The 14,938-nt window shown below is 36.7% G+C and overlaps 2 protein-coding genes across 5 annotated transcripts in view; both read left to right on the top strand.

Moving 5' to 3' along the window:
• The window catches only part of ZNF260 (zinc finger protein 260), a 210,170-nt gene that overhangs the window by 18,200 nt on the left and 177,032 nt on the right, over positions 1–14,938 (top strand). The gene's annotated exons all lie outside the window — the stretch shown is intronic.
• Positions 1–14,938, top strand: part of ZNF461 (zinc finger protein 461) — a 38,834-nt gene that overhangs the window by 18,247 nt on the left and 5,649 nt on the right. For all 3 annotated transcript variants that reach the window (XM_030874628.3, XM_030874627.3, XM_030874624.3), the window contains 2 exons: positions 5,252–5,378; positions 6,148–6,243. In XM_030874628.3, coding sequence (XP_030730488.1) covers positions 5,261–5,378; positions 6,148–6,243 — 214 coding nt within the window. In that variant the 5' untranslated portion in view covers positions 5,252–5,260. The remainder of the gene's footprint in view (positions 1–5,251; positions 5,379–6,147; positions 6,244–14,938) is intronic.

The following is a 14,938-nucleotide window of genomic DNA, read 5'->3' as shown; positions in this document are numbered from 1 at the left end:
GCATTGAATCCGGCAGGTGGATTCTTAACCACTGTGCCACCAGGGAAGTCCCCCAAATTAATGCTTTTGAGATGGGGAGATTATCTTGGGTTATCTGAAGATAACCCAAAGAGGATGTGCGTATGGAATATGCATACTTCGGTTAAAAAAATGCAACATTACTGGCTTTGAAGATGGAGGAAGTGGGCCATGAGCCAAGGAACGTAAGTAACCTCTAGAAGCTAGAAAAGGTGAGGAAATGGACTCTTTCCTAGAGCTACCAGAAAGGTGCACAGCCCTGCCAACACCTTGATTTAGTCTAGTAAAACCCTTGTTGGACTTCTAACCAACAGATCATAAATTTGTTGTTTTAAGCTACTGCATTTGTGGTGATATGTGCAGCATCAGTAGAAAACTAATACACCATCTGAGTTTAGAGTTTTCTTCATGGGGAGACTTTAATTTCTTTAATAGATAAAGGGCTTTGGTTTTTTTTTTTTTTTCTTGAATTAGTTTAGTAATTTGTGCCTTTCAGGGAATTAGTTTATTTCAACTTAGATGTCAAATTTATTGGCAGAAAGTTGTTCATAATATTCCCTTATTATCATTTTAATGCCTGTCAGATCTACAGTAATGCACACTTTTAAATTCCTGATATTGATAATTTATGTCTTCTTTTCTTGATCAGTATACTAGCAGCCTGTCAATTTTATTGGTCTTTTCAAAGAACCAGCTTTTAGTTTTACTGGTTTTTCTCTCTAGTTTGCCCTTGCTGTTTCACTGATTACTGATCTTATTTATTCTTTCCTTTGTTCTGTATATTTTAGATTTAATTTTCTCTTATTTTTCTAGCTTAAAATTCCCTTTCTTCTTTCACCCGTGGGTTATTTAGAAGAGTGCTCTTTAACTTCCAAATATTTGGGAGCTTTTCCAGATCTTTCTGATAGTTCATTTTTAATTTAATTCTGTGATGGTCGAGGAACATACTCTGTAATTTCTATCCTTTTAAATTTATTGAGATTTGTCTTATGGTCCAAAATGTGGACAATTTGGTGAATGCTCAATGTGCAATTAAAAAAAAAGGGCATTATACTGTTGGGTAGAGTGTTTATCAGTTAGGTCAAATGTTTGTAGTGGTGATCAACATTTCTATATCTTTACTAATTTTTTTTTGTCACTTGGTCTATCAATTACTGAGAGAGGACAGTTGAAAGTTCCAGATACAATGGTAGATCTGTTACAGTTCTGTCAGTTTTTGCTTTATGGTATTGAAGCTGTGTTATTAGGTGCATACATATTTAGGATTGCTATATCCTCTTGACAAATTGACCCCTTGATCATTAAATGTTCCTTTTGGTAATATTCTTTGTCTTGAATTCTGTTCTCTTTATTAACATAACTGATTCAGCTTTCTTTTACCGTTTTCTTCATGGCATATCTTTTTTCCATCCTTTTATTTTTTTTAATTTTAATTTTAATTTTTTGCGGTACGCGGGCCTCTCACTGCTGTGGCCTCTTCCGTTGCAGAGCACAGGCTCTGGACGCGCAGCCCCAGCGCCCATGGCTCATGGGCCCAGCCGCTCCATGGCATGTGGGGTCCTCCCGGACCGGGGCATGAACCCGTGTCCCCTGCATCGGCAGGCGGACTCTCAACCACTGTGCCACCAGGGAAGCCCCATCCTTTTATTTTAACCTATTTTAAGTGTATCTCATATAACAGCATATACTTTGGTTCTACTTTTTTACCCAGTCTGACAGTCGCTGCCTTCAAGTGTCTACACAGGGTTTAGCAAGCTATGGCATGCTGGCTAAATCCAGCCCACAACCTGTTTTCCTCTGGCCCTCAACCTAAGAATGGTTTTGCATTTCAGAAGGGTTATAAATAAGTAAAGAAAAAAGAATATGTTATAGGGACTATATGTGATCCACAGAGCCTAAAATATTTACTACCTGACCCTATTCAGAAAAGTTTTGCTGACTTCTAGATAGACCATATAAATTAAATGTAATGATTATGTTTTAATCTATCATCTTATCATCTATCCTTTCTTCCTTTTTTTTTTTTTCCTATTTTCCTGCCTTCTCTTGGACTGATCCTGTATTTTTTTGTATTCCATTTATCTCCATTATAGGATTATTAGCTGTACCATTTTTGTTTTGTTTTGTTTTGTTTATTGTTTTGGGGGTTGTTCTAAGATTTCCAATGTGATTTTAAAAACAAAAAAATCTTACTAGATCTTCCAATAATTTTATACAACTTCATACATAACTCAAAAATCTTAAAACTGGATATTTCCATTTCCCCTTCCCATCATTTTTACTACTGCTATCATATATTTTATTTCTAAATACTTTTAAACTACACATGCTTTTTTTCTTTCTTGCTTTTTTTTGTGGGGGTGTGGTGTGCCACTCAGCTTATAGGATCTCAGTTCCCTGACCAGGAATTGAACCTGGGCCATGGCAGTGAAAGCCCAGAATCCTAACCACTAGGCAACCAGGGAATTCCCAGTTTTTTTTTTCTTTAAATGGTCAATTATCTTTTAAAGAAATTATGAGATGAAAACAATATCTTTCTTATTTACCTCCGAATTTATCATTTCTGGCACTCTTCATTTCTCTGTGGATAGAAGTTTTTACTTAGTATAAATTTTTTCCACCTTGAAAAACTTCCTTTAACATTTTTTGTAGCAACGTTTGTTACTCTCAAAAAAACAAACCGGGCTTCCCTGGTGGTGCAGTGGTTGAGCGTCTGCCTGCCGATGCAAGGGACACGGATTCGTGCCCCCGTCTGGGAAGATCCCACATACTGCGGAGCAGCTAGGCCTGTGAGCCATGGCTGCTGAGCCTGCGCGTCCGGAGCCTGTGCTCCTCAACGGGAGAGACCACAACAGTGAAAGGCCCGCATACCGCAAAAACAACAACAACAAAAAAAACCCAACAGCAGCAAAAATAAAACTCCAAGCTTTATTTCACCTTCATTTTGAGGGATTTTAATTGGAAATAGAATTATAGCCTGACAGCTTTCTTTCAGCATTTTTTCTTCCAGTTTTATTGAGATATAATTTACATACAGCACTGTTTAAGTTTAAGGTGTACAACATAATGATTTGACATACATACATCATGAAATGATTATCACAATAGTTAGTAAAATCCTTCATCTCATGTAGATACAAAAATAAAGAAATAGAAAAAAATTCTTTTTCTTGTGGGAACTCTTAGGATTCACTCTCTTAACAACTTTCATAAATAACGTTCAGCAGTGCTAATTATATTTATCATGTTGTACATTACATCCCTAGTACTTATTTATCTTATAACTGGAAGTTTGTATCTTTTAACCACCTTTATCCAATCCCCCTCCCCACCCCCTGCCTCTGTTAACTGCAAATCTGATCTCTTTCTCTATGAATTTGTTTGTTTTTGAAGTATAACTGACCTAACATCACTGTTAGCTTCTGTTACACAACATAGTGACTTCATATTTTTATACATTTCAAAATGATCACCATGATAAGTCTAGTTATGGTATGTCACCATAGAAGAATATTACAGAGTTATCTACTATATTCCCCACACTGTACATAGCAGTCTTTATTTCTTCCTCCATCTCTCTCTCTCTCTCTCTCTTTCTCTCATTATTTTAGGTTACTCATCTCTCAAGTTCAAATGCATTTTAACAACTCTGCATATTTTGCACCCTCCCCAACTTTTCCTGTTTTTATCATATTTTACATCTTTTTGTTTTGCATATATATCCCTTAACTACTTAATGCAGATATAGATTATTTTCCTACTTTTGTCTTTTAACCTTCCTACTAGCTTCATGGTTAATTTACTACCTTTACTGTATATTTGCCTTTACAGATGAGATTTTTCCTTCTGTAATTTTCATGTTTCTAGTTGTGGCCTTTTCTTTTTCACTTGGAGAAACATTTCTTGTAAAGCTGGTTTGGTGGTGCCGAACTCTTTTAGCTTTTGTTTGTAAAGCTTTTAATCTCTCCATCAAACTGAATGAAAGCCTTGCCAGGTAGAGTACTCTTGGTTAAGATTTTTCCTTTCATCACTTTAAATATATCATGCCACTCCCTTCTGGACTGCAGAGTTTCTGCTGAAAAGTCAGCTGATAGCCTTATGGGAGTTCCCTTGTATGTAACTTATTGCTTATCACTGTTTATCCAATCTTCTCCTGAATTCTTTGAACATCTTTACAATCGTTACCTTGAACTCTCTATAGGGTAGATTGCCTATCTCCACTTCACTTAGTTCCTCTTCTGGGGTTTTATCTTATTCCTTCATTTGGAAGATGTTTCTCTGTCACCTCATTTTGCCCAGTTGGCTGTTTTTATTTCTGTGTTTCTGATAGATTGGTTACCTTTCCCAACCTTGGAGAAGTGGCCTTTTGTAGGAGACGTCCTCTGTGTCCCAGCAGCACTCTCCCCTCTGGGCACTAGAGCTATATAGTCTAGGGGTGCCCCATATTTGGGCTGCGTGGGTCCTTCTGTTGTGGTGGGCTGACTACTGTGGGCAGTCTGGTTGGTGTGGCTGGCTCCTGGTCCAGTTGTCTGCCAGGCCCTGTCTTATGCAAAGGCTGATGGGCACTGGTTGGCAGAGCTGGATCACGAGACTGCTGGCAGTGGGGTCCACTGGTGGGTGGAGCCAGGTTCTGGAGTGGGTGGTTGTGGGGCTGAGGGTCCCATATCTGGTGTCGGCATGCTGGTGGATGGGACCAGTTCCTGACATGGTTTGCTGCAGGGCTGAACGCTGCTACTGGCCTGCTAGTGAGTGGGCATATCAAGGTTATGAAAGGGAGATGTGCTCTGTCCATCTTTGGAAAATATAGTCTGCACTGGGTGTTTACTAAAGAATTTGCATTAAAAGTAAAAATGCTTAGTCATAATGAGGAAGAAAAATCATCAGGTCCTTTTTCTGAAGTTGGAGACTTTCATAAGAAATTTTGGAAAAATTTACAACTATTTAACTTAGTTGGGAACCTCTATTTATTTTCTAAATTTCTAGATGAGTGATTAACAGAAGTTTTCCACCCTATGCTAGAGGATGTGTGTGCAGAAATTGAATTGTTTAAGAGTATGTGGGCACTCTGCTTTAGTCTCACTAAATTTATTTTTGACCCATACAAGCTTCCAGCCTTAGCCTATATACTCATTGTACCATCCCTTTCCTGCAGTGCCTTCTTTTAGCAGTGCTTCTTCCTTTTGAAAAATGTTTCTTATAATTTCAAAAACAGTACTGTGATTTGTCATTTTAGGGGTTGGTGATGTTCAAAGATGTGGCTATAGATGTCTCTCAGGAGGAATGGGAATGCCTGAACCCTGCACAGCGGAATTGGTACAAAGATGTGATGTTGGAGAACTATAGCAACTTGGTTTCACTGGGTAAAGTTATCTGCCTCTAATAATTCAGAATCTGTTTCTTGGAATTTCTGCTTTCTCCACTATGAATTTTAGGGCTACCTTTCAAATAACTAGATGGATTTTCTCTTTGTGTAGAAATGAGCACAGCCCAGTGGAGTTGCACCTTCATTTTCTCTATCCTCACATCTTACTCTGGTCCTTTCTTATAATTGACTTTCTTCCTTGAAAATTAAGGAGCAGAATTGAAATTCTGTACCATTAAAGCATAGCATAGTCAAAGAAACCAGGCTTTGTCTTTTGTTTCACTCGCACTGTGCTAAATGTGCAGATGCACTAGTGTAGATAAAAGTAAGCACATGGGTCCTGGGTGCAAAGCTCTTTAGCCTTCCCAATTAGTGTAGTAATGGACTGAGACATTTACAGCTCAAATGAACACTGTTCTATTTACTGCAACAAATGTAAACAATTTGCATTTGGAAGTTACATTCTAAGAACTTTACCTTTAACATGGAAAAGTATCTGAGAATAAGTATTTCAGGAAATTCCTTTTTTTCTCAAAGGAAAATAAGGAGTGAAAGCTTATATAACTTAAATAGCATTTTACCATCTATTTGTTTGTTTTGTTTCTTATGATCCTGAGTTTACCTGTATATGAGAATTTCACTTTTCTTTCTTCTCTAGACCTTATCGAGTACCATCTTATCCTATAGGTTTTTTAAAATAAATTCTGAAACACAGTATTTGAATACATTCATTTCCACCTCATCTCCATTTCTTTTCTTATAACCAGGACTTTCTATTTCTAAGCCAGCTGTGATCTCCTCATTGGAGCAAGGGAAGGAGCCCTGGATGGTTATGAGGGAAGTGATAGGAGAACAGTTCCCAGGTGAGTGAGCTATAATCAGGAAGCAGAAAGTTGTTGTGAGGAGTAGGCCAACTGGTAAGAATGTTGGTTATATTAAGGTTATAAGGTTAATGTAAGGTTGTATTAGACTGAATAATTAGGGAAAATCTGAATTCAAAACTTATTGCAGTGTTACAGTAATCAAACAATGTGGTACTGGCATAAAGACAGACATATAGATGAGTGGAATAGAATAGAGAGTCTAGAAATAAACCCTCAGATATATGACAAAATGATTTTAGATAAGAGTGCCAAGACCATTCTATGGGGGAAAGGACTGTACTCTTAACAAATGGTGTTGGGGAAACTGGATACCCACATGCAAAAGAATAAAATTCCTTATGCCATATACAAAAATTAACTCAAAGTGGATCAAAGAACTAAATCTAAGACCCAAAACTATAAGATGCCTAGAAGAAAATATAGGGGAAAAACTTCATGACATTGGATTTGGCAGTAATTTCTGGGCTATGATACCAAGGCACAGCAAAAATAGACAAATAGGAGTACATCAAACTTAAAAAACTTCTGTTCATCAAAAGATGCAATCAGGGCTTCCCTGGTGGCGCAGTGGTTGAGAGTCCACCTGCTGATGCAGGGGACACGGGTTCGTGCCCCAGTCTGGGAAGATCCCACATGCTGCGGAGCGGCTGGGCTCCTGAGCCATGGCCGCTGAGCCTGCGCGTCCGGAGCCTGTGCTCCGCAGCCGGAGAGGCCACAACAGTGAGAGGCCCGAGTACCGCAAAAAAAAAAAAAAAAGATGCAGTCAACAGAGTGTTAATTTTTTTTTTTTTTTTTTTTTGCGGTACGCAGGCCTCTAACTACCTCCTGTTGAGGAGCACAGGCTCTGGACGCACAGGCTCAGCGGCCATGGCTCACGGGCCCAGCCGCTCTGCGGCGTGTGGGATCTTCCCGGACCGGGGCACGAACCTGTGTCCCCTGCATTGGCAGGCAGGCTCTCAACCACTGCGCCACCAGGGAAGCCCAGAGTATTAATTTTTAAAAAAAATTCATACAAGTTGCTTTGCTAGGTGATGAGAATACATTTTTTAAATGTTATAAAGACATTTTTAATCTAGTAGTGGATCGAGAACATATGAATATATTTTCTAATAAAATATTTAGGAAAAATTAATTGATTAGAAATTGTGAAAATTAAAGCAAATGACTACATTGCGGAGATGGAGATGGTAGAGGGATGATTAGAAAGGAAGGAGTAGGACCCTAGGAAAGTATAGGGTCCTGAAGGCTAAGAGCAGGTTCATTCCACAAGTTAGAGCAGGGATCCCCAACCCCTGGGCTGCGGGGGTTGAGCTCTGTTGATTGCATCTTTTGATGGACCGGTACTTGTCCACGGCCTGTTAGGAACCAGGCTGCACAGCAGGAGGTGAGCAGCGGGAGAGTGAGCAAAGCTTCATCTGCCGCTCCCCATTGCTTGCATTACTGCCTGAACCATCCCCCACCGCCCCCGGGGAAAAATTGTCTTCCACAAAATCAGTCTCTGGTGCCAAGAAGTTTGGGGACCGCTGAATTAGAGGTCTTTGATGACGTCTGTAACTCATAGTACTCCAGAGCTATGAAAAGAGTATATTTCTGTTGTTTTAAGCTACCTAGTTTGTGGTACACTGTTACATTGACTCTAAGAAACTAATACAGAGGTGAAACATGGAAAAATGGTATATACTTTCCTAAATGTTTTGCTTTCATGTAAGATGTTATTCTTTTTACTAATTTTTGATACCTGGCCAGGCCTTTCCTTTTGCATGTATGGTGTGGTGATTTCTTTTTAAAAGTCTTTTACCTTGAAATAGTTATAGATTCACAGGAGGTTGCAAAGAAATGTACAGGGAAGTTCCATGTACCCTTCCTCCAGCCTCTCCCAGTGTTAACATCTTACACAACTATAGTACAATATCATACTGAAAAATTGACATTGGTATAATCCATAGAAGTTACTCAGATTTCACTACTTATATACACACTTATTTGTATGTGTGTTTCTGTGCGTATGTATAGCTCTGTGTAGTTTTATCACATATAGCCTTGTATCACCATTCCAACAATCGAAATAGATAGTACCATCACCACAAGACTCCCTCCTATTATCTCTTTATAGCTACACCCATCCCTTTCTCCCTTACTCCTAAATCTTGGTAACCATTAATCTATTCTATATCTATATAACTATGTTATTTCATGAAGTTACATAAATGGAATCCTGAAGTATGTATCCTTTTGAGATTGGTTTTTTTCTTATATATATATATACATACATATATATATGTATAACATGAATGTAAGGAATATATATATACACACACATATGTGTGTATATATATATGTGTGTGTGTGTGTGTGTGTTCCTTACATTCATGTAGAAGTTTGTACTTGAAAATAAGTCTGGGATAAAGCTCAAGTATGCAATTTCTGGGTCGTAAGGTAAGCTCATTTTTAGTTTTGAAAGGAACTGCCAAACACTAGCAGTGTATGAATGATGCATTTCACTGAATCCTAGTTAGCACTTGGTGTTATCAGTTTTTCATTTTAACCATTCTGATAGGTGGGTAATGATATTTCATTATAGTTTTTATTTGAATTTCCTTAATAGAAAATCATGTTTATTTGCCATCTGTGTATCCTCTTCAGTGAATGTCTGTTCATGTCTTTTGCCCATTTTATGATTTGATTGTTTGGGTTTTTTTGCTGTTGAGTTTTCAAAGTTCTTTATGTATTCTTTTGGGTTGGCCAAACAGTTCGGTTTTTTCTGTAAGATGGTTCTAGTGCACTTAGTTGTCTTTAACTTCATTCAAAACAGTTTTGTTAGATTGTATTGTGATACCTGTCATATCAGAGTACATTTTTTAAAAAAATCAAAATTGGTGAATTTTTGTGTAGCTATTTTGATACTGAAGATGGAAGAAAAGAAGCAACATTTTCGGCATATTATGCCTTATTATTTCCAGAAAAGTAAAAACACAGCTGAAATGCAAAAATAGGTTTGTGCAGTGTATAGAGGTGCTGTGACTGATCGAACATGACAAAAGTGGTTTGCGAAGTTTCGTGCTGGAGATTTCACACTGGATGATGCTCCACAGTCGGGTAGATCAGTTAAAATTGATAGCAATCAAATCGAGACATTAATTGAGAACAATCAATGTTACACCACATGGGAGATAGCCGACATATTCAAAATATCCAAATCAAGCGTTGAAAATCATTTGCACCAGCTTGGTATGTTAATCATTTTGATATTTGGTTCCACATAGCGAAAAAAACCTTCTTGACCGTATTTCCGCATGCGATTCTCTACTTAAACGTAATGAAAACGTTCTGTTTTTAAAACAAATTGTGTCGGGCAATGGAAAATATATACTGTACAATAATGTGGAATGGAAGAGATCATGAGGCAAGCAGAGTGAACCACCAAAGGCCGGTCTTTATCCAAAAAGGTGATGTTGTGTATATGGTGGGATTGGAAGGGAGTCCTCTATTATGAGCTCCTTCCGGAAAACCAAACGATTAATTCCAACAAGTGCTGCTCCCAATTAGACCAACTGAAAGCATCACTCAATGAAAACCGTCTGGAATTAGTCAACAGAAAACGTATAATCTTTCATCAGGATAACGCAAGACTGCATGTTTCTTTTCTTTTCTTTTTTTTTTGCGGTACGCGGGCCTCTCACTGCTGTGGCCTCTCCCGTTGCGGAGCACAGGCTCCAGACGCGCAGGCTCAGCGGCCATGGCTCACGGGCCCAGCCGCTCCGCGGCATGTGGGATCTTCCCGGACCGGGGCATGAACCCGTGTCCCCTGCATCGGCAGGCGGACTCTCAACCACTGCGCCATCAGGGAAGCCCTGCACGTTTCTTTGATGACCAGACAAAAACTGTTACAGCTTGGCTGGGAAGTTCTGATTCATCCACCGTATTCACCAGACATTGCACCTTCGGATTTCCATTGATTTCAGTCTTTACAAAATTCCCTTAATGGAAAAAATTTCAATGCCTGGAAGACTGTAGAAGGTACTTGGAACAGTTCTTTGCTCAAAAAGATAAAAAGTTTTGGGAAGATGGAATTAGGAAGTTGCCTGAAAATGGCAGAAGGTAGTGGAACAAAACGGTGAATACGTTGTTCAATAAAGTTCTTGATGAAAATGAAAACTGTGTCTTTTATTTTTACTTAAAAACCTAAGGAACTTTTTGGCCAACCCAATAGATAGGCCTTTGTTGGATATGTGACTTAAAGAAATAATTTCTCCAAGTCTATAATTTGTGTTTTAATCCTTTTAACATTGTCTTTTGCAGAGAAAAGTTTAATTTTGATGAAGTCTAGCCTTTATTCATCTTTTAAATCTTATGAATTGTTAGGGGGTTTTGTTGTTGTTTTTTTGTTTGGTTTTGTTTTTTGGTGTTAAGTCTAAGAACACCACCTAGTCCTAGGTCCTAAAGGTTTTCTATGTTTTTTTCTAGAACTTTTATAGTTTTACATTTTCCATTTAAATCTGTAATCCGTTTTGAGTACCTTTTTGTAGAAGATGTGAGACTTCAGGTCAAGGTTTAACTTTTTACCTATGGATGTCTAGTTCTCCATCACCATTTTTTTCAACAAGTTATCCGTCCTCCATTGAGTTGCTTTTTCACCGTTATCAGAAATTAGTTGAGCACATTTGTGTGGCTCCATTTCTGAGATCTATGTTCTGTACCATTGATCTTTGTAACTACTCCTCTGCTAGTACCATACTTTTGATTACAGCAGTTATATAGTAAGCCTTAATATTGGAAAGAGTGATTCTTCCCACTATACTATTTTCCAAAAAAAATTTTGGCTATCCTTGGGGCCTTTTTCTTTGCATATAAATTTTAGAATAAGCTTGTATCTATGTACAAAAAAACTTGCTGAGATTTAAATAGGAATTATGTTAAACCTATAGATGAAATTAGAGAATTAACATCTTTACTCTGTTGAGTCTTCCAATCCATGAACACAGCATTTCTCCAAGATTTTTTCCTTTGATTTCTTTTATTAGCATTTTATAATTTTCATCATATATTTTCTGTACATGTTTTGTTAATTTTTTACCTAAGTATTTCTTTATTTTAATCTTGGAGCATTTGTAAGTGGTATTGCATTTTTATTTTGGTTTCTATTTGGTCATTGTCAGTGTACAGAAATTCGGCCAATTTTGTATGTTAATCTTGTATTCTATGACATTACTCAATGCACTTATTAGTACTAGTTAGTACTAATACTAACTAGTACTAATTTTTCCTTGTAGATTCATTCTTGTAGACAATCATATAATCTGCAGAGTCTTTTTTTTTTTCCTTTTCCAACCTATGCCCTTTCTTTTTCTTGCCTTTTTGTTAGCTAGAAATATGTTCTGTGTTGGATAAGAGTGGTAATAGTGGACATCCTTTCCTCTTTTCTTAATTTTAGAGGGAAAGCATTCAGGGGTAAGGTCTTTTGCCATTAAGTATGATGTTAGCAGTAGATTTTTTGTATATGATGTTTATGAGGTTGAGGAAGGTCCCCTCTCTTTTTAATGCCCTGAGTTTTTTTTTTTAATGAATGTTAATATGATCATGTGATTTTTCTTCTTAGTTTTTGGTATGATGGATTACATTGATTTTTGAATGCAGAACCAGCCTTTCACACCTGTAAAAATTCCACTTAGTCATGATATATTATTCCTTTTATTCACTTCTGAATTTGATTGGTAAAATTTAATTCAGGATTTTTTCATCTAAGTTTATGGGAGATACTGGCCTGTAGTTTTCTCTTTGTGTGTGTGTGTGTGTGTGTGTGTGTGCGTGCGTGCACACATGTGCGTGTGCATGCTGCCTTTGCCTGCTTTTGGTATAAGAATAATAATGGCCTCATAAAGTAAGTTGGGAAGTGTTCCCTTTTCATCCTTTCGTGGAAGAAATTGAGGTGAATGTTTGGTAAAATTCACCAGTGAAACCATCTGGACCTGGATATTTCTTTTTCAGGATCTATTTTAAATTATAAATTCCATTTCTATAATAGTTATAGGACTATTCAGATTACCTACTTCATCTTGGCTGAGTTTTGGTAGTTTGTGATTTTCAAGGAATTGGTATATTTCTTCTAAGTCAAAATTATGAGTGTAAAGTTATATGTGGTGTTCTTAGTATCATTATGATGGATTATCTATATATAATTATATATATATATATATATATATATCCATGTATATAAAGGATATACATGTCCTTATAATCCTTCAAAAATTTTTTTTCTTTGAGACTTGTAATTTCACCCATAGATTATTTAGAAGTGTGTTATTTGGAGGTGTTTGGAGATTTTCTTGTTGTCTTTCTTTTATAATTTGATTTTATTATGGTCTCATGTGAAAATTAGAGGGAGCTGTCTACAGGAGTCTTCCCTCACTTCTGACATCAATTGCAATTTCAATGGTTTCTGAGACCACCCTTGTGTTTGATAATTCACTAAAAGGACTCATAGAACTCACTGAAAGCTATCATCCTCACAGTTACAGTTTATTACAGCAAAAGGATACAGATTAAAATTAGCCAAAGGAAGAAGTACATAGGGCAGAGCCTAGGAGAGTGCCAAGTGTGGAGCTACCCATTGTCCTCTCCCAGTGGAGTCATGGACAGTGCTAACTTTTCCCATCAACTATGTGTAACAATATGCATTTGGGCATATTGCCAAATAGAGAAACTCACCTGAGCCTTACTGTCCAGAATTTGTATTGGGGCTCCTTGTTGGCTACCCATGTGGCTGACCTTTAGTTTCCAGCCCCTCAGAAGGTAAAGCTGATACCTTTAGTCTCGATTCTTTTTGGAGGAAAATTGTTGCCATATATCTCAAACCTTCCATTATAACCTTGCATCTCTTTTCCTCTTTATTTTTCTATAGCATTTTTTTCCCATCTGACTTACTAATTCATTTACTAATCATTTATTAGATGTTATCCCAGTAGAATGTAACTCTATAAGAGGATGCATTTGTTTGTAATGATATTTCCCTTTTCATTCCTAAGATTGGTTATTTGTACCTTTTCTCTCTTTTATGAAATAAAAATTTATTTTGGATTAATTTTAAACTTATGGAAGAGGTGCAAAATAACCTAAAAAAACTCCCATATGCTGTTCACCTAGATTCACCAGCTGGTAATATTTTTGTCATATTTTCCTTATTATTTCATTTAAGTCTCTTTACCCTAAATAGTTATCTTCCCTAAGAGCAAGGATATTCTCTTACATTTCATAAATTCAGGAAATTTTACATTTATCTAAATCTATTATCTCATTTATTGTCTGTATTATATTCCACTAATTTTCCAAATATTGTCCTTTTCACTTGACTCAGGATCTCACATTACATTTCTCTTTACTTTAATCTGAAAAGTTCCTCAGCCTTTCTTTGGATTTTATGGCTGGTATTTTTGAAGAATACTGGCCACTTTTATAGAATGTCCTTCAATTAGAGAATATTTGTAGGTTCTTCCAGATTAAACTCAGGCTATACATTTTTGGTAGGATTATTTCATTGGTGACCTATCTTTCTCAGTGTATTATTTACGGAGGCACATAATGTCATTCTGTCCCATTATTAGTGTTGTTACCTTTGATCACTTGGTTTGGGTGGTGTTTGCCAGGTTACTCCATTGTATTTTTTTTCTTTGTAATTAACATTTAATCTGTAAGGTAGTCTATTTTTCTTGGCCAGTCTTGCCAGAAATCCTATTATATATTTGTTTCTGTTTTATTTATTCTGCCTATCTTTGTTTTTTACTTTATTCTACTTTTTGAGGTCTCAGTTTGCTATTCTTCTTCTAACTTCTTGAAATAGATGTTTAGGTGATTGACTTTAAGAATTTCTTTTTTCTATTTGCATTTAAGGCCATAGATTTTCCTCTAAATGTGGCTTTAGTTGCATCCTACACGTTTTGGTAAGAGGGGACCTTATAGAGCATTATATTTTTTTCCTAAATGTGATGGGAAACTATTAGAGGCATTTGAGAGCAAAAGTTATGTGTTGTCACTAAGATATGATGTGTTTAGTGGAACAAGAAAGAGAGCAGGAGACCAATTTGAGAGTTACTGCAGTAGTATAACAATGGTAGCTTAGACTGTAATAGAAGTGGTGCTGATAAATGATTATGTCATTATATATATATTAAAGAACAAGTTGACCATGCTTGCTAATAGACTGTAAGTTGAGTAAGAACAAAAAAACTAGGCTTTTGGCTTAACCTATTGGTAAAAGATGGTTGCATTTACTAAGATGGGTTAAGCTGGAGTATGAATGAATCTAAAAAAGGGATTTGCAAGTTCTCTTTGGACATGTTATGGTTGAGGTACTTATTATATATTTACATGAAGATTTCAACTAGGCAATTAGGTGATAAATGTGGAGCTTAGGGGTAAGATAAAAGCTAGAAGTATAGACATCAAAGGACACAATAAAGTGAAAATGCAACCTATGGAATAGGAAAAAATATTTTGTAAGTCACGTATCTGATAAGGGGTTAATATCCAGAATATATAAAGAACTCCTACCAAAAACAAGAAAAACAAACAACTCAATTTTAAAAATGAGAAAAGGATTTGAATAGATATTTCTTCAAAAAAGATATGTAAATGACCAGCAAACACATGAAACTATGCTCAACATCACTAGCCACTGGGG

This window comes from Globicephala melas, chromosome 19 (assembly GCF_963455315.2).
Source record: "Globicephala melas chromosome 19, mGloMel1.2, whole genome shotgun sequence".
In the NCBI taxonomy this organism is placed as follows: Eukaryota; Metazoa; Chordata; class Mammalia; order Artiodactyla; family Delphinidae; genus Globicephala; species Globicephala melas.
Note: the sequence above shows the minus strand (reverse complement) of the source record. Positions and strands in the feature narration are given on the sequence as shown.